Source organism: Ornithodoros turicata, chromosome 4 (genome assembly GCF_037126465.1).
Source record: "Ornithodoros turicata isolate Travis chromosome 4, ASM3712646v1, whole genome shotgun sequence".
NCBI lineage: Eukaryota > Metazoa > Arthropoda > Arachnida > Ixodida > Argasidae > Ornithodoros > Ornithodoros turicata.
The window spans coordinates 26,738,709-26,761,471 of NC_088204.1; the positions used below are offsets into that span (position 1 = coordinate 26,738,709).

Consider the following 22,763-nt stretch of genomic DNA (forward strand, 5'->3'; position numbering starts at 1 on the left):
TCTCTGTTCGAAATATCGGCGGCTTCTGTCCTGAGGCAACTCCCTTTTTACCCCTGTTTTTCCATGTTCCTTTGGTGCTTCATCAATCAACGATGAATAGTCGCAGACTAGCTCAACTTTCTGCTATATACGCTACGACTGCGCATGAGAGGCAGAAAAGGATGGAGAGAGCACGTGACAAATCGTCTGGGGGGGCATTCGCGTCTGGGGGGTGGGGGGGCTCAAAGCACAATAAGGGACCATTCGCAGACGGGCCACAACACTATTTAACGAGGCCATTATTTAATGAGGAATAGCAAGCCATCCTTGCCAGCTCACATTTCCTGTCAAAATAGATTCCTCCACGCCCCACAACACTACGGTGAAAAAGACGAAGCCACATGGTGGTGGTAGAGCTGCTGAAAGAGCTCGCCGTTGTCGGCCGGCCTAGCTCACAGAGGTGGGCAACGTCACGACTAACACTCTGGGAGGAATGTGAGCCACTTGTGGGCCGACATATGTCTGACAGCATCTGAGGAAAACCCAGAAAAAGCCGCCGACAGCACAGCCGGCACCGGAAATCGAACCCGGGTACCTCACAGTCTTGGCGTGACATGGCCGCACGCAAACTGGTGAAGTAACGTGGACCTCACGAGAGATCGTTCAACGTGCACGAGAGCAAAGGAAAAAGCTGAGGGGCTGCGCAAAAGGCTGCCCTACTTGCAGTAGAGTCATGCTAAATAGGGAGCAGAGTAGCGACACTGAGCCACGCCGCCGAGCGAGACCGTCATCTTGGGTCCGGCGCGGCTGAGTTGTCTAGCAATGGGACGCAATCTCCCACTTCTCCGCCGGAGAAGAGCGCGCAGACGAGCCAGCTCGCAATCAAGGAAACCGGTTTCGGATGGAGGGGACCCACTGGTAGAGCCCTGCACCATCCGCGGATGGAAGCGGATATCCGCAAGATACTTGCGGATTCGGATGAAAATTTAGCACTTCCTGCGGTGTGCGGATCGGATGCGGATGGCTCGAGGTCGGATGCGGATCGGACGCGGATGTGAAAGCAGCGGATCGGATGCGGATATAACGCGTGCAGTAATTTTTCGACCTGCAATTTATTTGTATTGCGCGCTGACAGCGAGCGCATGCTCGGATTCACCTTTGACCATGCACGGCCAAGACGGGAAAGGAGGCATTCCGGCATCTGGAACCACGCGAGCACCGGCGAGGTAGCGTTCCACGCGTTGCAGAAGTCTCTCCGTATCGCGTTTGTTGAAAGGTTTACCTTTGCTTGTCGTCGTGAGCACTTCCATGACAGCATGGAAGCATCCGAAATTATACAAACATGTGCTTCCTGTGGTCTTTACGCGTCCTTCGAAACGCGCGGATTTTGCGGATTGGATGCGGATTGTGCGTCTTGCTCAGCGGATCGGATGCAGATGTAAATGGTTGTGTATGCTGCGGATGCGGATCGGACGCGGTAACGTGTGCGATGATGCGGGTCGGATGCGGATGCCAAAAATCTCATACGCGCAGGGCTCTAGGACCCAGCATGGAGGGTGAGTTCTTAAGAGAAACCACGTGACGCGATCGGCCCAATCGCGGACACCAAACGGCGGCTCCGGCGCGGAACAGGAATGCGTTCCTCTGTATCCCTATTTAGTGACTCTAACTTGCACAGCGTATTACTTTTTTTTTTTTTTGCAAAAAATCGGATTTATGAACTGACCGATGAACTCCGATTTGTCCAACGCCCACGTGGCGGCGTTAAGGTTTTTCCTGTTTCCTTCTTCCTTTGCCCCCCTTCTCCCATGAATACTTTAGACTTACTTAGACAAACTGGTCTACAACAACAACAAAAAAGTCACAAGTGGTAGCATCCTCCAGGGTCGCTGGACGCATGAATGGCCCAAAAGGAGGGTAGTACACACATTTGTCCCGTCTGTTATGCATCCTCGATCCTAGTGACTCTACTTGACCCCGGGTACTGGTCTAGCTTGGAACAGAACAGTTTTGTGTTCGTCGCAGCTGCTACTCATTTTGAGCCAAGGCACCACTCACAATTTGTGCAAATACGCTTGTTTGTACTTCAATAGCTCTGGATATTAAAACATCCGTGCGCTATATTTTTGCGTGCGTTCTCAGTTACTTTTGCACTTCTTTCCTTTCATTGTCTCTCATTGTCTCTCCGATGACTAATCCGCAATACTCCGAAATCGGCGCCGTTCATTTTTCCGACTTTTTAATCCTCCGAGAAACTCCGAATTTCGGAAAAGTTGAAAACTCCGAAAACTCGGTGTAGTATAATAGCGAATTCGGGTAGTCATTTCGTAGCAAAACGGCCGAGCGCTCGGAAATTGCTAGGTCGGCGACCGAGCTGTATCACGTGACCGTTGCCACACAAACATGATTGCTAGGAATCTAGGGGTTTTAGGTACTTGGATCACGCTAGGGGCGTCGCGGTCGCAAGTCTTCGAGAGAACCTTTTCGGAGGCTGCCTTGGTACAGGAGGGGGGACCGAAGGGATCACGTGGTTCACTGACGTCGCTCCACGGAGGACGGTCACGTGACTTTAACGCGCGAGTTTTCAACGCTTCCGACCCGATCCGGAGGAGCTCCCTTCAGGCTTCGTTTGGTTATGGTCGCGCTCCAGTCTGAATTAAGTTTCGGGTGATATTTTTTTTCTGGTATGGATGAGGTTTTGTATCGTTGAGTGACTCTCATGCTGTAATCCCTCGAGAACAGCACTGATAGCTAAGCCGTTTAGCTAAACCGGAAAACTGGAAAACGTATTCTGCAGACTGTGGCTTCCTCGGTCGTAAGGTTTAAGTTTTCTGGAGGAAAGGGGGGGGGGGCATATGTTTATTAAGAAAAAAAGAAAAGAAAGGTTAGCCGGGTAAAGAGCCGGCTTGCTATTCCGAAAAAAAAGGAAAAGAAAATAGGAAAACCTCCGGACCCTTCGGGTTTTGTTGAAATGAAATGAAGAAAAGGAAGGAGAAAGAAAAAAGAGGGAATCGAAAAAAAAGGAAGGAAAGAAAAACGAAAAAACGGGGAAAACAAAAAGAAAGGAAAGAAAGAAAGAAGAAAATAAACACTAGCACAACTGTTACATGCAGCTAACGAGTCCTGAGGCACGAAGAAAACCGAGGAGAGCGGCAGTGACAGCCCACTGGTTGGGGTGCAAGACTGGGCCAAGAGCGGCCAACGAAAAGTCGTTACAGCCAATCTGGAGCAGACGGCAACGGAGGGTGTCGCTATGTTGAAGGTGCTGCTGGCAATACAGGAGCTGGTGTGGGATGGCAGCTTCCACTCCACAGACATTACAGTTTGATGAATTGGAGGAATGGTTAGATGGTGAGCTGAGCCGAACGAAAGAGCCGAAAGAGGCCTTCGTGTGACTGATAGAAATATTTGTCTATTGCTCCCGATCATGTGACAGCTGTCCCCAAACAGAACAAAACCTCCCGGGGAGTTCCAGTGGATAACCGTTCACGGAAATTCGGATCTCCCTGGGAGACAGACATTTTTCCGACGGACGTCCCCCACATCTCCGAGTGGCCACGGTTCGGACTTCCCACATATATCCGTCGTTTGTCCTCACAGGCTGTTACATGGAGATGTCTGGACATTGCACGGACCTACTTATGTACATGCACACGTTGTGTGGATATACAAACATCCGTAGAGGAGATAGACATTTATCCTCAGTTTTCGTAGAAATCAGCATTTTTCTGCCTGCCATATTTTTTAATCCCCGCCTCACACCCTTTAATTTCTGTTGCTCCTCTTTCTTTCTCGTACATACCATGACGGAGAACGAACGCAGCGTTTTACTCAGAAAAAAAAAATATACAAAAGCTCCGACAGGACCACCCAGTCCCACAAGCTCACTTCGAAAGGCAGTGCATTTCCTTCCAAAGAGAGAACATATACCATGTACTGCTTGTCTCGCGAGCATCCCCATATTCCAGATACGTTCTCGCCTGTGAATCAAAATGATGGGTGAGTTGCCTAAGCCTAATTCGATTACCCACGAATACAACAACGAAGTGAGAAATTGCTCGATGTATTAACTCGCTATCAAGACAACGTCTGTGTTTTCTACTGGTTTTGGTTAGAGACAGTCAGCTGGTACATGGAAAGTCAAACTTCGCAGTGCTACATTGCCACCCGTTTCTCTCTCTCCCGCAATAAATGATCCGTGTAACATCCCGACAGGGATCTAACTCGGACAATTCTTGAAACAGCCGCGACCGTGCATCCTGTGGATACAGATCCTGGGACGTCCATGTATCAGGCTCCCAGTGATATCCGAAGGATATAGATATCCGGAGATGGACTTTGGGATCAGTTTCGGACGTCCACAGGAGAAAGTGTTCTGTCTGGGTCATGTATCTCTGCAGTTACAATTGCTATTTTTTTCACACGCACTTACTTAGTTAAACTCACTACTTTAATACTTGTTTTCTGTTACATTATAAAAAGCACTCTGTATCTGCTCTTCTTACACATCTCCCCAACTTTGGGCTTTTGCCCACGCCGCGCGTCCGTCTCTCCGTCGCCAATTAGACGCTTCAACACTCAACTTTCTCTTTCGTACGATTCAAAGAAAACGTAAACGCCTACGTAATATTCATGTACTGGACCTTTAATAGCGTGGAATTCAGTAGCGGTGCTTAAACATGGTCGGTGTTCAGTATAAGATACAATTGCTTTTGCATTTTGCGAACTGCAAGGACGCTATTGTAGACAAAAGAGGCACGCACAGAGACAGAACGAACTGCCAAGTGCGCGTTTTTTAAATTGTCATGTACCGACTTCCCCAGCTTAAGGCTCTCAGTGTTTAGGTATCAACATACACTGTGAACACTTTTGTAACAACAACTTGCACAGCCACTCTACTCTTTCGCAAATTTGCAGGCTGGGTAGTCAGCACGGTGTAAGATAAAGATATCTTTATCTTACACCGTGGTAGTCAGAAACACAAAGGAGCTCTAAATTAGACAGTTCTCTGTAAAATGCCTCGATCTGTTGCTAACAATTAAGTGCGCTCAAACTCGATGACTCACGTTACATGTTACTCTCTTAACTCTTTGTTAACTTTGGTGCCACCAGCTGCCATATTTTCTGATCTTCTACAAGCGATGCGTACACTGGCCTACACCACACGGAACGGCCACTGGGCTTTCAGTGTGGGAATTTATAAGTGACAAAATGGCGCAAAAGCAAGCTATAGTTCGAGAAATTTCATATAAAAGCCTGGGATTTTGCAGTATGGGGCATTCGTAATGTTTTGCAGAGCTCCTCATGTAGTCATTCATCCGGAAAACTAACACCTTTTTTCACAGTCTGAAGGCGCCCACAGGGCAGCCACCTATCTCGAATGCACCACACCCCAGTTAAACTTCACTAACTCAACAGTCTGAAGGCTATTGTTTTTCAGTTTCCCGGAATGGGTTACACAAGTAGCCTGCGACGCAAAACAAGTAAGGTTTTTCACTATTTAAATTGTTTTACTTTTTACTGCGAGCTCCTCCGAATCGGATGGGAAGCGTTCAAAGGTCGCGCGCAGAAGTCACGTGACTGTCTTCTGAGGAGTGGGCGACGTCAGCGAACCACGTGAGCCTCTCGCCGCTCGTCCTGTACCAAGACAGCTTCCGAAAAGGCTCTCCCCAAGTCTTCGAGTTCTGTCGTCTGCTAAACCACGTGATTTCAACATGCGGGCCAATGAGGGCACTCGCCACCGTTGCAGTGCGGATGTGACGACACCGCAGTGACTTCCATCTTTCATCGTTGATTTCTTAGGCAATTTGAGGCTTTGTTTGTATCTGTCCCTTCTATGTTGTTCCAGCCTCAGAACATCGGTTTATCTCTTGTTCAACAGTTGAGCAATCTGCTGCTCGATCGTTTTGAGACCGGGCAAAAAAAGTGCTAGCTAGCAAATTCCGAGCGCTCGGAAAGCGCCACGCGAACATGCGACATTTGCTTCATTTTGACCAAGCGAACATGACTGCTCGAGATCTGGCAAAAAAAGTTGCTCCGAAATGACCACCCGAATTCGCCATAAGTTACACTACACCGAGCCACGCACGCGCTCACGAGGTGAGCGCGTCTGCGGGCTTGACGAACACGGCGCTAGTGTGCGACGGGGCGCACCCCCAAACTTTGACCCCGCGTATATCGGGAGCGGTTCAGCATTTTTCAATAGGACTTCCCCCAAGATAATTTTTGGGAACCAAACCACAGAGGGAAGAACAGAACCACTGAATAATTTGGAGTAGAATGACCCGGCTGCGATTTTTTGTAACATATCTGTCAGATACGGTAGGATTCCCGTCACCAAGCTTCCGTATCTGAGCATTCTGTAAAAAAAGAAAAGAAGAAAAAAAAAGAAGAAAACGTACAGGCACTGTGGTAGTAATCAACTTGTTCCAAACGGGACAACCTACCACCACATGCAAGTACAATCAAAAGCACTGAGATGGCAATTACTCGCTTGACACAGAGTTAAATTCAATAAAGTTTAATATATTCAAATTCCACAATAAGTAACGATATTCAAGAAACATTACAGGACGCACTCCAAACCCTTTTCATTATATTTGTTCGCACTCATCGGAAATGGACACTGCAAATGTGAAGCTTGCTTCTGCATGCAACAGGTTAAGTCAAAAAGCAATGTACCATTTCTGCATGTCATCTCGTAGGTGCATGACAGGACTGAGAAACTGTTTCAAGTCTGTCTGTTTCATTCAGGGTCTGGCAAGAAGCTTGTTTCTAGATACACAGGTATACCCTTTGATTCATCACAATTATCGTATACTGTTTTGTGCGCGTTTACGGGACAACTCTCCTTGTGCTCATTTCATCCTATGATGGAAACCTGAGGCATTGTGCAGAGAGCTTGGCCCGGTACTACCAAAGGCATGTAATCATTGCAATCTGAAAAGCCATAGTCATTATGTTGTTATTTATGAACGTACTAGTTGTTTTGACGTAGAGCCAAAAATTATCAGTTGATGCATACAAAAAAATAAGTTTGGTATGTACGCAAGGTGTACTCTTATTCCAGTAGTGAAAAATGTATTACACAAGTGCACAGAAGTTCCTATTTTTGAGTGAATGCAGGCATTGCAAATGTATAGAACAGATTCCTTCTACTCTTATACAAAGCATCTTGTTTGTCCTGCAAGACCTTTTACAGTTGCAGTGAAGCTGTCCAAACATCAAACAGAATGGTCATACGCAGTGTACCCCAAAAAGGCATTGAAGGAAAACTAAACGAGAAAGCTTCACACTCCGCGTAAAAATCTTTGTTTAACAGAACATGACTCTGCCACATTCTGCTGGAGCCTTACTTGCTATCAAGCACATCCCCTCACAATTTTTAGTCACAAACTCCAGATTTTGGAAGCTGATGTGTATACTAGTTCCTTCAAGAAATAAGTAGCACACATGGTTATGCTGTTCCTCCATATTCCTCTCCTGTATCCACTGCTTCAGTCAGCAAAGGAGTGGCGAGAAGTCTGTTCTTTCTACTTAGAGTCGAAAAAGAAAAGAACGTTCACTTCAGTCTCCGGAGAAGAAGAATGAAAAATTTGCCCTTGTAACAAGAAAACAGTTGGGAACAGCAGTAACAAGCCAAGACTGTACAAATGAACTTGGATGCAGCGGTTTATTTCTCTTCTGCTTTTCCTTTCATAATTTTCATAATTTAAGATAATTTTTTGCATCCGAACAACGTTCGTGAAACAGCACAGGGGCCTGCAATGGAATGCAAAAGTAACAAATGTACTACTGCTTCCTCGAAGAAGAAAAATGTACAGTTGATATGCGAAGCTCTCGAGTATGGCAACTTAGATCATAACCATATTAAGTGTCAGAAGCCAAACACCGAGGTGAAACATTTCTGCGCAAACAAAGGTTCATCAAAGGGTCTTGCGAGACGTTTCTTGGGATACTGTAAAATGAAATATTAATGCTGCCCACACACATCTCATGACACCACTTAACCCTATCGGGCAGAATAACATGCGTGTGCCGGATTCAGCAAATGAATATATTATTAAATAATGGTGTATGTTGTTAGGTTTGGCATAACAAAATAAACTGTACTAATGAGAACCATTTTATTCTCAAATGCCTAGCAGCAAAACAAAACACACCACACACTACAGCTCTATTCATCGGCCTTCAATGGACATACACAACTGATAACAATCATAGCCAGTCCTTGCGAGAGCATTGTGTGTGATGCAAATATATTCTGAGCTTCAACCACCACCACTTGTTCATGCCTAGATAGCTTTGGCAAAGAATTAAGTCACGTGTTAGTCCCATAGCGCTGCGATATCCCCTCTCGCAGTTGGACCTTAATCAACCAAAAACACACCACAGATCTCTGCAAAGTGAGCTTGCACAAAACAAAATAAGGCATGTTCTTGTGCATTTCTCTTGACAGTTTTTTACGAACCACCAGAATTCACCGACCGGAAACAAAGTGGACCGCAATAAACATACAGATTCAAGTATCGAACTTGAACCAGATGAAAAGGACCGTTTACAGCAAACGTTTACAGCACCTGGTTTAAAATAAGAAAACCAGAAGACATTTTCACAAACAAATCGCTGCTTTATACTGTTTTAGTACAGTCTGTGAACCCTATGTATTATTCTTATTGATATATGTGACGTATCGCATGACCTAACAAAACATGTGGTGGCTTTAGAATTCTTCAATGAATGAGAAGCAGAGCATCTTGTGTTATGGCACACAAACCACATCCAACTCCATCTAAGATGAGAACCACAACATGAACATCCCTTGCAGGCTCTATCGATAGGATCTTGAAATGAGATAACGCGACCATAATTTGCCGGCCACTATCTGGGCCGACCACAAAGTTGATATTGGATGTAGTGTGACTATGTACAGTCGGTACACAACCAGAGCACTCACAGGACCTTTACAAGGAAGGAGAGAGAATACAAAAACCCACTCCATGTGTCTTGGCTATATCAATCCACGTTGGCTACCTTCATTCTTCGCCCAATGCACACCCTGCAAAATACAGGATTTCTTTATGACACTGTCCAACTCCTTCACTGTCAGTAATGTAGCAAACAGGAACAGCTATGCCTGCTCATACCTGCTCGCAAAGGTAATTCGCCTTTCAAAGTTATCTTACAATGTTTCCCACTCCCAATTATGGATAAAGCCCAGCGAATTTGTGTGTTCAGGAGCAACATCATCATCTTGGTCTAACAGAAAAGTTTGGATTACCTTTTATTTATTTTGACTTTTATTTAGTATTTGCCAAAAAACTGCTACACTTAGCAAGGGAGGCCCTGTAGCAGAGCTAGAAAAGGGGCCTCCCATCAAACCTTGAGTCTGTTTGAGGCATACCTAAGGAAGTCAAATAGAATATTTATGTGCGTGAAAAGAATGGCATGGCACATTGTCCAGCAGAGAACCTTAAAGCAATTAGCTTGGAGTTCTTTCCTCCCAACATGACTAGTGTGGTACCAGCAACGAATCGGAGGACTATAAAAAATGTAAAAGTTCTGCAGCTAAAAGTTGTGTCATCCTCTCTATCGTGGCTGTGCTGTGCTACGAAACTAACTATAAAGTGACTCTGCTGGCCGTACTTTGTATTCTTGGGAACTTATAGAATGCTGTGAATGTTACAATTATTGGCACTGTGTGACGTGGCACTGCAGTGTGACCTCTTGTGCAAGCTCATGTGCTGGCCAATGAGTAGCAAGCACAGTCCACATGTGCAGGGAAACCAGGAAGAGAAAGATTATCAGTGGTTAGGCTGCTGCCTTTTGCCAGTGAAGTGCACTTTTGAAGTGTACCAAGACGAGGACCACCTCAGGACATAGGCAGGGGTGGAAAACAACCAGCTTTCAGGACCAACTTACACATTTTTGTACACCTATGGACATACAAAAAAAGGAACTGGGACTGATGCCATCACCAAAGGATATATGACATCGCCTAAGGTCGCTTTCTTCTGAATGCGGGGTTGCTGTACAAAAGCCTCTATGACAGCTGACCACCAACCAGCTAGGTTGGCACCTGCCTTGTGTCACCATGCATGAGACATCGTGACACGGTCGCTTTCAGTATTTCATGATCCTAGCTGAGGTAGGTGTAACATCCTTCAAGCTTCAGGTAATTCGAAAGTCGTAGTTTTCAATAAAATTGGAGGACCATCTACAATGTAACGATGCTTACAAATTTATGCTTACAAAGACATTGCCTTTGTCTACCACCTGTACTTGTTGTTACTCAAGTGGTTTTTGTTAGAGGTGTCCGAATATTCGAAATTTCGAATATGAATCGAATATTCGCGATATTCGATTCGTATTCGAAAATTTGACATTTGAAGTTTTCGAATATTTGTAAAAGTTCTAATATTCATTTTTTTTCCAATATCATAGCAGCTTATTACAAAGGTGTTGCAGGTTGTGCGCTGGTATTTGTACGTTGCGGTAACAGCGACGAAAAAGAAAACAAACAGCGGCAAAGCGACACGTGGAGCTTCTGAGGTACACTCATCTGCGAATGCTCCACTACACAGTCGGTAACCGAAACCGAAACTAGTACACAGTTGTGGCTGCCGCGCCAGACAAGCACGAAAGCGCAGTACACTTCATGCTAGTCAGCACAGTCGCGGCTTTAGTGGATTGCTAACGAATCCTGAACATTCGTATGAGGCCTGCAATTTGGCGAAATTCCGGTTGAATATCGAAATTTTGTTGGTGTTGAGCTGAACACCGCTGTTCACCGTGCCATTGCATGCACCGCAAAAACCCATGTTTCGAACGAGTTTTTTTCATTTTCAATTTGTGGTTGTCAGCGATATATGATAGAATCATGGTTGCGTGTGATGATGGGGATAATGAAAGTGTGGGACGTGACGATATTTCGACATAGTTTCTCCAACTCCGGTGCTGTGCGACACGTATGTTAAAAAGTGTCAACTAGTTCGACAATAACGCTGCAAAGCCATTTGAAGCTGCACTAACTGTTGTTAGAGATGATACCAAGACTTAAGCCTGACCTGCATAGAGCGATTTTGCTCGCAACTCGCGCGCGTCGGCGCGACAGAGCTTTGAGGACTGGGCGCAGATTTTCGCCATGAAATGAAAGAAGCACCGAAGACGAACATCGCAGAAACAATTACGCGTGATGAGCACAGTCATGCAAAGTCGTCGAGGAATGCGGTTTTACTGCCCAAATGAATGAGACTGTTCCAAACTATGCATTACAGTCAGGAACGATGGTCTCATCGCGCGACGTCACACGTGAGAGCACGGTGAAACCGTGCAGTTTCTCGCCTACGCAACAAATGCGGAAAGCATTGTCAATGCAAGAAGACGGCACTTGCCACCTTCATTTTCCTTCTGATATGGGCTTGTATCACTAAACCATCTCGCATTCTGAACATGTCATTGCTCCTTACTTCCATTCTGTCTGTTTCACCAGCACTTACAATGCCTTACACAGGAGTTCACTGTTCATGAAAGATTTTTTGAAGTGCAAGTTTTTTGTTTGTTTTTTACGGTTTTCAGCTTGCCTCATGAGAATTAACTCTTAACTTAATGAACTCTTAGAAGCTTTTATCCTATGTCGTGATATTCGACATTCCACGGACAATTTTGCAGATATTCATATTCCATTCGTATTCGAATTCAATATTCGCACACCTCTAGTTATTGTGTTTTACTGAAAAGTTTCCTCAAACCAAAAAGTTTAAGTGAAAATTTTTGTTTTACAGTGCTGTGATCAAGCACAGCTCTCTTCCCTAAATGTTTTTGTTCTCTTTTTTCCAGTTCTTGTTTCCACGGTGTGTCCACACCATACTCAGCGATTATTTCTTCAAGGACATCAAGACACTGCAGTATCACTGTGCAAAGTGTGCGGACATTGGCAGGGGCTACTTTAAAAAGTAACGTCAGTTAATTCACCTCTGCCATCTTATTATGCATCCAGCCAATAACTTGTGGGACACCCCTTGTACACTACTAAAACCATATCCAGTGAACCTACCCGATGCCAGCTCCAAGAAGAACTGAGAGCAAGTTGCTGAGCAGCAGTGCGGGAAATATGTCAGCCAAACGTATAATGCGGGACCCACGCAGACTCAGCACTGGACGCCTTCGGTTCCCATTGCTCGGATGCCGGAACTTCCAGTCTCTGCAAGTTACATTACACCTTTTGGGTAAGATGCTCTCGGGCATACCTCAAATCAAGTAGACCACATCAGTAATACGCCAACATGAATACCTCATACCTCGTAAAAGCAACAGAAAGATGGTACCTCAGGCAAAATGCATGCACGTTTGTTTCAATCATCACATCCTTTAATGCAGGACAGAAGCCACAGCTGATCCAACCTTACAAACAAGCCAGTTGCTATCTGCAGTATTCACAACATACTGCAATTAGCTGGAAAACAGTAGCACACTAACACACACTACATCGTAGCTTCCAATGTACTACAATGCCTGCCCAATAAGGCCAAATTGGCCATTCCCAGAATATACTCTCGGTGTCACCAACTACCCGTGCAGGTGTTGACAACCTTCGTTGAAAGATTCCACGCCAAATCAGGCAGGCTGGTTTGGTTTTCAAAGACTAAGCACTGATGAAGTGAGTTTGTGCACATTACTGTATTTGCTCACATATTAGACATATTCGCGTGCAGAACACCCCCCCAACTTGAGCACCCATTTCTTGAGTTCAATTTTTTTTCGTCATATTGGCGCACCCCATGGTTGACCCCCTTCTTTTGAGTAAAAAATGTACGCTCTATACGCAAGCAGATATGGTATATGCCAGTACTTATATTATAAGATTCACCTGCAGATTCCCATAAGTACCTCAGAATTCATGTTTCTGCTAACCTAACTTGGAATAAGCATACTGATTACATCACTGCCAATACTAATCACTCACTTGGATTCATCAGACAATCTCTAGATGGCCCCCACTTATCTTAACTTATCTCTCGCTTATACGACCAAGGCTCGAATATGCCTCTGCCATCTGGGACCCTCGACGACAATATCGATTCACTGAATCTATTCAAAGCAGAGCAACTCACTTCATCGGTAACGATTACTCATCCCTTACGTCAGTAGCATCATTACAATACAATTTCGGTCTTTCTCTTCTGGAACACTGGCGTAGCATAGCAAAATTATAAAATTATCGCTATTTCACCGATTTTTTCACTCATTTCCACCAGCTGTATGTCCGATCTCTTGTTCCGAAGTTATTTTCTCATGAACTGACCGCCCTTGCCACAACTGCAACACCAATTTGTTCTCAAAAGCGTTCTTTTGTAACACTGCCATCGATTGGAATGACCTCCCCACTAACCGTGTACCCATCCACGAAAACTGTACCTTCTGCAAGTAAATCCTTGCTCTTATACCATGATCACCACTCACATCAATGCATGTGGTCTTGTTGTTTTATTGTATTTATACCTTTTTCTGTACACATTCATGTTTTTGTTTTGCTTATTGTAACATTGTGTACACTGCTCTATCACACTTTAGTATTGTATATAGCAAACATTCCTTTCTTAATTACCACTGTATTCCCACTCACATATAATGTCCATTAGGACACTTGGAATGCTATGAAATAAATAAATAAATAAAAATCTTATTTTTAGCAAATGTGTATTATCAGCAATGTGCACAGTCAGCCAGATATTATGGTACGTTGAAGGAAGATTAAAATGAATATGAATGAGACCTGCCTGTCCTAAATTCAGAAGAGGAAAGCTGTGGCACCATTTTTCACCTCAGACTTTTGCCCTGGGGTTTGTCGCCTGTCAGGGCACTTCCGTTTTGTTCAGAAACACCAAATTAGACACAGAAGAAGTGTACGAAAAGTACTACTGTCAAATGAATTTTAAAGGAACTTGAAGGGGGTAAAAAAAAAATGTTAGTGCTTTCTACAACAAATGCACAATTTTGGGCTGAGTTTCTCTTGAACAGCCAGGTTTAATGCACCTTTTATCTGCAGAACCCACTCAATAATTTGGTAAGTGTAACGTGTTTACGATGCATATGGTAGTGTGATGAAACATCACTAAACTAAAGCATCTGGTTAAACCTGCCAATGTTCAACGTTCTGCATGTAACCCACAGCAATTATTTTGTGGTTACTGGGCTTATTTTGTGGTTATGAATATAATCCAACAACTCATCTCTGACCTCCTGCAAGTGTGTGTTGCACTATTCTTCCAGAACCCTTCACATAATACTAATGCTCTTGTTCCAGAACACACTGAGAGAATTCGGCACACAAAATTTTTGTTGTAGTATTCCCATTAATTCCGGAGACAGACAGACAGTGCAAAATTGAGCATTTTTCATTGTGTGCCCTTTTAAAGTGAGTGCGCCCAAAACTCATTTAACAATGGTCACGTTCGTAAGCTCCTTCTGTACCTAACTGGGATGCTCCATACAAAACGAAAGCTTCCTAACAAGTTATCAACTGCATTCTGTACATGTTCGTACAGTCTGCCTTCAATATATGGTCTTCTCCCTCAATTTAAAGAAAAAAGTCAATGTACGACTTTGGCTTAATATCCATCAGTCAAACCTTGTTACAACAAAACACGATACAACCAAACAGATCAAAATAATTTGCATTCCCTTGCAGATCGCCATAGAGACAAATGTAATTTAACTCCCGCTACGACGAAATACTTTTTAGCCGTCGCCTCCATGCAGCGAAAGAACGAGGTATTTTTTATGACCACAAAGCGGATTTCAGGGTCACGAAAACAAAGGGCGCAACCAGCGTCCAGTTCCCACGGCAAAGGAAGGGCACCCGCGATTAGGGTAAGGAAGAGTCTGCCTAAAAAAGGAAGTCTGAGTCATTGGAAGGTTCACCCTGGTTTTTGTACTGCCCGGTTACAGCAAAGTACAGGACTAAGGCAACAGTGAAGAGCACGAGACGCAGAGTGCCATCGCGAGTTCGTAGGAAACACTTCGTTCCCGTGGCAGCGTACATGACGATACCGGCCTAAATTATTTTCTTGACGTGGACAAAGATGTTGTAGCAAAGGAGGGTGTCACGGAAAAGGAGATCGTCGGGGCCGCTTGCAGGCAAGATGCCGACAACGATAGTGACGAACAGCACAATGACGAAGACATCGAGGCTTGTGTATTGATGGCTCATCAGGTGGTCAGGTGGCACGACATACTTTGACGTTAGGGAGACGTACATAGAGGTTCGCGGAATCACAACATGATATGGAGAAACCTGTGGAGGCTTTGACTTTGGCCACGACACAGATGCAAGTAACCGCCTATTTCACCTAAGAATAAAATGCAGTAGGTGCCCTTTAGTGCTATATTTGTCATCGTCATTTTTCACGAAAAACTTTTCCGGAACGTACCCGAAGTTATTGACACTTATGTACAGTGTGTGCCTTCGTAATTGACTTGATATAACAAGATGTTCGATACAACGAAAGAAATTGCCATTCCCATGAGTTTGGTTATATTGAGGTTCAACTGTATGTGGAATTATCTAATAGCTTGCTTCGATTATTCGTACCAATGCATAAGTACACGTATCTTCCACCGTTGTGTAAGCCATTTTTTAGAGCAGTAAGCGGATCAGCTTAGTGGATTTCACAGGTTTGGAACTCCCACTACACATTGCCATAGCGTGCCACATTATACATGCAGTGCTATAAGCCCTGTACATATAATGTGTAAAGTTGTGAAATTCTACATGGCAGCCAGAAAAGAATGCAAATACGACAGGCCTAGCCATTGTTATGTGCAGGAAATTTAGCACGTGTGAACGGTTTGCAAATCTGGAGGCCGTACCCATGATCAGAAACTGGGCCCTGCCACTACCACACATGCATGTTGCCAACTGCTGCTATATTCTGCCTCCAGATGAAACTGAACTGAAAGGATGGAAATGCTACAATAAACATACTTTGGAGGTTGCTGGTCTGGGCGACTACTCCAGTCCCAGATCCAATCAGTTGGGATTTGCTTTTCCTCCTATAAAGTCAAATAAGAAGATCCATTTTACTGATAGTTAAAGCACTTTCAGTTGTATCATCAGAAAGCATCATCAGAATAAAGAAACCTCAAATTTGCAGTATGTTCATGGTAATCGTGCTATTAAAGGGACCATGAAGTTTCCTGAACAGCATAGTTAGAAACAATTCTCTCTGTATCAAGACAGGAGTATACAAGAAATGCCCAATTAAAAACCCATCTTTTTTTTTCTTTTTCAGCTACAACGCTCAGTAGCACTGCTGACACAGTCATATAAGCTAGAAAGCACATGTTTTTTTAGTAGAATTCGAAGTTCGTTACTGCATCGTAGCAAAATTTAAGTTACACCATTTGCATGCATGTGTGGAAAGGGGCCTGATCTGACTGTCCGCTGTTTGCTTTGGTGTGCTTCCCTCAAGCCGTGATTGTTCGAAATATCCGGTGCGCACGTGACCGCTGCCGAAGAGCGTTCGTTTCCATGGATTTGTGCGGACATATGCTGGGACCCAGAATTATCGGAATTTCTGAAATAACTGGAGTCGAATTATTGAGGTTTTATTGCACTGTATAGACCTGAATTCGCACTGTGTCCACAACACAGCCATTTTGTGGCAACCGTCAGGCCAAGATGTGCCTCAGGTACCCAAATTGTACCTACAGCATTCCTGGTACCTGTGACCCACTGTGATTACAGAGCTTGCATTATGCAAGCTTAAGCTACAGTTGGAATTTGACCTAAAGAAAGACTGACTCGGATAGACCCAACAGCTACATTACAATCGCACTGGCATATCAGGTAGGTGCGCACATTGAATTGAATTGAATTTACTTCATCTGCGACATAGGTGTGGGAGATGGGAAAAAGAATTGTGAAAACAGCGATGTTTGGATTCTGAGTAAAGAGCCACTAGTAGATAACTTGTCATGTCAACTACACCAATTAAAAAACTTGTGAATACAAGTGCTTGATGCACATTTGGGACATGCTTTTTTTATCTTTGACAACATGAAAGTGACATAGAATGCGTGTGCAGTGAGGCCCATGTGACCACATGTGACACGAGCTAGTTGCTGGCGCTATGTGCCAGTTGCAGCAAACCGTTACCGATGATGCCCAGCACCAGGAGCACCTGAAGTTCGTTCAACTGACAATGGCAACAAAAGTGACCTTTTACACACAAGAGTGTCTTATATACGTAAACACATGCTGTACAGTACACGTGCACTGTAAACAAATATCAAGAGAGCTGATGCTGAAGCTGACAGTGTTTACCATGGAGAAATTCGCATGAAACAATTAAAAAGAGAAAGATTTAAAAAATTGGAACGGACCCTTTGGACTAGTGCATCGGGAAAGCAGAACATGACTGTAACATTGATTCCTACCTTATTCAGGGTGAAGGTGAGTGGCTCACTACAAGGACTGTGTGGGCTCTTGGGGCTGAAAAGAATATATACGTTTTTCTCTCTCTCTCTCTCGAGTCCCCCTCCTTTGAGTTGGTTGGCGTGAAACACTAAGCCAGTCTCTCGAGCAGGTGCGAAATGAGACACAGGACAGGAGGAAAGCTCCTGATGACAACATTAAAGAAAATTCTGATTTTAAAGTATTGTCTGTAGCAGGTATTCACAGTTTAATATGCAAGTATGTTTAGTTTCATAATTTCATTATTTACCTGTATTTCATGCTGGTTTTTGGGAACTAGCTCCTCCCTGTGTAACTCTGTCCGGTGATTATAGCTGCTAATTTTTTGGCACATATTTTTGGCACAAATGTTTTAAAATGCTGAAAATTTCCGAATTTGACAAAACACATAAATGCCGAAAACGAAGAACCCTAGTTACACATAACCCAAGTAGAAATGTAAGCATTCTGACTATCAAATGCTTATCGAATATTCGTACGAATATTCGATAAATTTCCACAAATCATCAGACGTGTACATTGTTTATGAAGCCTTACCCATCTTGGCACGAAGTTGTAATTTTTGCCCACCCTTGCGAGGGTTAATGAAAAAAATGAATTTATACAACGGTAGTCATGTGACACGTATTGTCAAGAAGTCACCTAACTGGAAGTTAACATGGGAAGGATCAAACAATGCACATGTCAGCACACAAGATAAGGAGCAAGAGGCTCAAACGGTGTGCTCGTGAAAGCAAAACCAACAAGACGTTATGAGATGAGGTCCAAGAGTAGGAATCACTTTTTCTAAGAACTCAAAATCGACATTATGGATAATGCCTGCATCAGTGCCCCTTTGAGCCCTTACCTCCTCAGAAAAGGGATTCCTACTCTTGGATCTCATCTGATAATGTCTTACAAACTTACAACTTCCATACAACTGAGCTCTGTTTAGGGGGAGTCCACTGTATCACATTGTATTGTATGAACATGTGACAGGAAAAGCAAAGCTACAGATACCATGTAGAGTTATAAAAGCATTTGTGTATATACTCACTTAAACTGCTGACGTCATCAGTACACGTTGCTGTTGACCAATTAACTTTTAACTTAACAACATGATCATGCACAGAATGCGGCATAATTTTACTCCATTTGAGTTTCCTATTTTATACTTCAAGTTGAATTTAGTTTCCAAAATTTACTTTCTGCTCAATTAGGAAGAAATTTAGAACTGATAATCCTCCGAAGACATAAACAACTGCTATCCAAGATCACTGTCAGGTCACCAGACTGAAGTAAGACGCCACTAGACGACCGGAGGTTTGATGTAGCCATGTCCCATGATATGTGTAGGAACATGATATACAACTGTTTTAAGCAAAATATGAGAAGTTTCTGTTGTTGACATTTAGATCTAGGGCACTGACCGGGTTAACGGGGAGAATAATTACCCATAATATACTGTCAGTAATTTTCAATAAGAATGGGAATAGCTAAAGACAGGACTACATTAATCGAGACACATTTTTAGTGATCATAGAACTGCAACATCTCTAAGAAATCGGTTTTCTTGGGGACACTGGAAGGCATCTAAGACATCTGGAAAGAGTGAGAAACTTTGAACCGACCTTCCACTTCCTTTAGCTGAAGATGCATTGGACTCCCTCTGGGCCTCCAGCAGCAGCTTCTCCAAGATATGGGCATTACCAGAGAGTGGAGGCGTTGCTCGATCTGACGAGGATGCCCCATAGTACAGCTCAACCCACGATTCTAGATATATGAGAAATAACAAAGTCAGGCAACTGAGAATTTTTGCAAAAGAAGATTCGATTGATTAAGTGTGTTCCTACACATTACAATGCAAGTCAATAATTCTCACAAGATCATGCAACGCTACAGCTGAAGTACACTCTTTTTACGTTGGTTTCTCGGTCCTATTTACCACAAGTAATTAAGTACAGCAGAGCCTCAGAATAAAGATGGATTAAGACGTGCATTTTTTAAACGCTTCTCATCCGACAAATTGGATCGCTAACAGAGGGGTTCGTTTGACACTGGTGGCCCTCCCACTTCTGTCCTTTTGTGTGTGTGCGTTTGGTGGGACTGTAAGTGAGGTCATTCTCACGAAAAGTTTTTTTGTTGTCAACGACGAGCTCGGAATTTACGCAAACCACAGAATCAACAAAAATAAATGCAATTTTGAGTGAGACCACGTGTGTTGATCACCAGCAGATGAACATGTGTCTTGCTTCTTCTGCAGCTCCTTTTCTGCATCTGTATTAGCGACTTCAGCAGAAGGGGTTCACTATAACAGTTCCGAAGACTTAAGCAGCCGATCGCTTTGCTTCTTTGAAGCGGGTGACATCACATTGCTAAGCTTGGATTTGATAGCTTTCTTTATCGTATCATCATCGTACAGTTCTGCTGACTTACTAAATGTTGATGTTATATCACGTCATGTCTGCTGTCCAACAACTGACAATGCGAGCAGAAATTATTCACACTGTAAAGTTGAACGGAGAGCGCAAGAAGTCCAGGTACAATCTTGATATAGCAACAACAACGAAACACATTTGCATGCTGGCGGCAAATGCATGTGTGATCAGCTCCTCTCTGCCGCGCCGCAAACGCTGAAGCAGCACTGCTTTCTGAAACGCGTGTGTGAACGAGCCTTTACGGCTGCACCAGTGAACAAAGAATGAATGAAAGAATCTAAAAACACAAAGGTTTTCCTACCAAATGTCCAAAAATCATATCCAATAATTTTGATCCTAGTGATTATTGAAAAGGAAAACTAATAACCATTCATTTGCCAATCCTATAATGAATTTTGCACCATTTGTTGAGTCAACAAGGTTGTGTGCTACAGACATGTCCATAGAGTGGGCGAGGTCCTTTTGCTCCATAGAATGCGTAGGCTGCCTCGACAGCCTCATGTTCAACAGCTCGACTTTTTCAGGTCGTTCATATTTGTTCATCCTATGTAATCACACTAGCTGCGGCCTTTATTATAGTTTTTGCTCATAATGTGGGTTTTGTGGAGCGGCCAGGTTCTGAACAATTGTGCAGAACCATATAAGGCCCATACATCACAGGGAATTGTACAGGCTCTATATGTGACCCTGTTTTGTTTATTTCAGGTTCCAAAATGGACCATGTGTGTCCATCATAGAGCCCAACGGTCGTGGCTTTGAGGCTCCACCCAGTTGTTTATCGAGAATGCCAAGCACGCAAGGGGATGGGAGGGGGGGTCGATCATTAGCACATTGTCATAATAGCTTGTCATATTATTCCTCTATATGTATCTGTAAAAACAGTTAGGTAAAACAGTTAGGGGGTGTCGCCAAACAAGCATCTGAACAAACCACCGACGCAACCCGTGCTTAATTTGAAAGTCTGGTAAACATTCCAGCTCACGCGGATATCATATAGGCGAGGTGCCCGAGAAACTAAGTGTAAGCCATTTGGAGATAAACCATATGGCTACGCATTTTATCTCGAGATAAAACACGCGAGAGTGTTTGACCAAAGACAGATCGCTGCATGTTGACACACAAGCTCCCACAGCTGTCAGAGCAGTCAACGAACGCTGTCATAGAAAAAAAAGAAAGACATTGCGACGTGCTATGACTCAACAAATATGCATAGGACACGCGTCCACGCAATGGCCAGACAGGTTGCACAATAAGTGTAAAACCTGAATGTTGCCTCTAACGGAATCGAAAAATTAAACAGACGTCAAGATGACGACGCGCGGGTGACGTGCGCAGAAACACAGCTGCGCGTTAAAAGGCGCCAACACAACGAAGGGCGCAGTTCATTTACACTGTCCAGGCTGTACGAATTACAAGGACGACAAACACCGCAAGAATACTCGGGTACGACCATTTGACGCACTCGGAAATAGCTTGCCTGAAATTGGAAATCAACTTGAGCAAAAACCACTTTTGACAGCGCAGATGTGTTTGTAAACAATTACGTAAACAAAAACACAATGGCTCGCGTTCCACGTCCTCAGAAAGAAAGACGTTTATGGAGGATTGTCAAAACTAGAAGTAGCAAAATGACAGAGAATTCACCATTGAGCGTGTCGTCGTTGGCAACGAGTGGCGGAGTTAGGGACATCTTGCTGGGCGACGGGCTTCACAAACAGCTGACGCTGCCAATGTCTGGACGACGTCGACGTGTTGATGGAGTCCGACGGCGCTATCGCATATGTGCGCAGGACGCGTGGTGCGATTGCAAAGGTAAGACGGGGTATGAGCCAACTGCGGGAACAAACAGACAGCCGCGAGCTAGCAACGCAACGCAGCGTGGAAATCACCCGATAAGACGTCACACGGGGGCTGTCGGAGTTGTTTTGGTTCCGGCAATGAGCGGGCTCTTTGCTCTGCCGCAGTGGTTCCGTTGGATTCCGGTGGCGTCGCGTGCGTGAGTTGGCGCACGCACGCGCGCACCAAGTCGAAGCCGCGGAGATGTTGCCATGTTGTGCGGGTGGCCTCGGTCTTCGTGTAATGCGCGCTTTGATAATGGCACTGAGGGCGGGTTATGCTTGATAGCGAACTGCAACTGGAATTGAAGAAAATGGTGGGTCGCAATCTGGAAGAGTCGCAGAGATCCTCCTCCAAGCTTGTCAAGACGTAATTTTCATAGTCTACGTCGACTTACACCAGTGATTTTTCCAGACCCCCCCCTTTCTTTTTTATCGTTTTATTGGGGGGGGGGGGGCAATGTTATTTCAGCTTCAGACAATATGTCAGCCGTGATGCCTATACTGTTATGACAGCACTGTAGCAATTACCCCCACCCACTCACCACTTTGAGATTCTGGACAAACCATAGAGACTTAGATCCCTCTCACACCCCCTCCCTTCTGTCCTGTGCTGAATCTATACGCATGGCAGCTGCATACTCTACAGCGGTTCTCATCTATCTTCCCCCTTATTAACTCCAAAGCAATACACACATAAAAATTTGACTTATCATATTTCTTGTATTAATTGCATTTCTTGTAATGTAATTTCTTGTTCTGAGCTAAAGTATTAATTGTTTGTGGCAAGCAAACTTACTGCCAGACAGCCCTTCCAACTACCTGCACACCGAGGAGCCACCATGGCATACCACAGAGCCATTTCTGGCAAGGTCTTGCGAATGATATACGTCGGGTGTACTAAGTGTACATACATATACGTACTCCCATACGTAGTACACAAGGGCTGATTGGAGGTGAATGTTACACGGTGTTATTCCCTTCAGTTGGGAGACCATGGTTTAGACACATTAGCAATCATACATACGTAGACCTGGTACAGCGCAACTGTAAAAA

The 22,763-nt window shown here is 44.2% G+C and overlaps 1 protein-coding gene across 1 annotated transcript; it reads right to left on the minus strand.

Annotated features, from left to right (window-relative positions):
- Positions 1 to 6,483: 6,483 nt before the first annotated feature.
- LOC135391367 (BCL2/adenovirus E1B 19 kDa protein-interacting protein 3-like) lies at positions 6,484 to 21,867 on the minus strand. The gene is made up of 6 exons (XM_064621621.1): positions 21,517 to 21,867; positions 19,066 to 19,207; positions 17,419 to 17,473; positions 15,965 to 16,032; positions 12,035 to 12,181; positions 6,484 to 9,037 (listed from the first exon to the last, which is right to left on the minus strand). The coding sequence occupies exons 1-6, from the start codon at positions 21,560 to 21,562 to the stop codon at positions 8,995 to 8,997; spliced, it is 501 nt and encodes a 166-aa protein (XP_064477691.1). The 5' UTR covers positions 21,563 to 21,867; the 3' UTR covers positions 6,484 to 8,994.
- Positions 21,868 to 22,763: the final 896 nt, after the last annotated feature.

What these genes read in the sequence shown, in the direction of transcription:
- LOC135391367 (XM_064621621.1), bottom strand. Translation starts at nt 21,562, where the DNA reads ATGTCCCTAACTCCGCCACTCGTTGCCAACGACGACACGCTCAATG. An exon ending in TCAGCTAAAGGAAGTGGAAG is followed by an intron (nt 17,474 to 19,065) that starts GTCGGTTCAAAG and finishes TATTCTTTTCAG; the next exon opens with CCCCAAGAGCCCACACAGTC. An exon ending in CCAGACCAGCAACCTCCAAA is followed by an intron (nt 12,182 to 15,964) that starts GTATGTTTATTG and finishes TGTAACTTGCAG; the next exon opens with AGACTGGAAGTTCCGGCATC.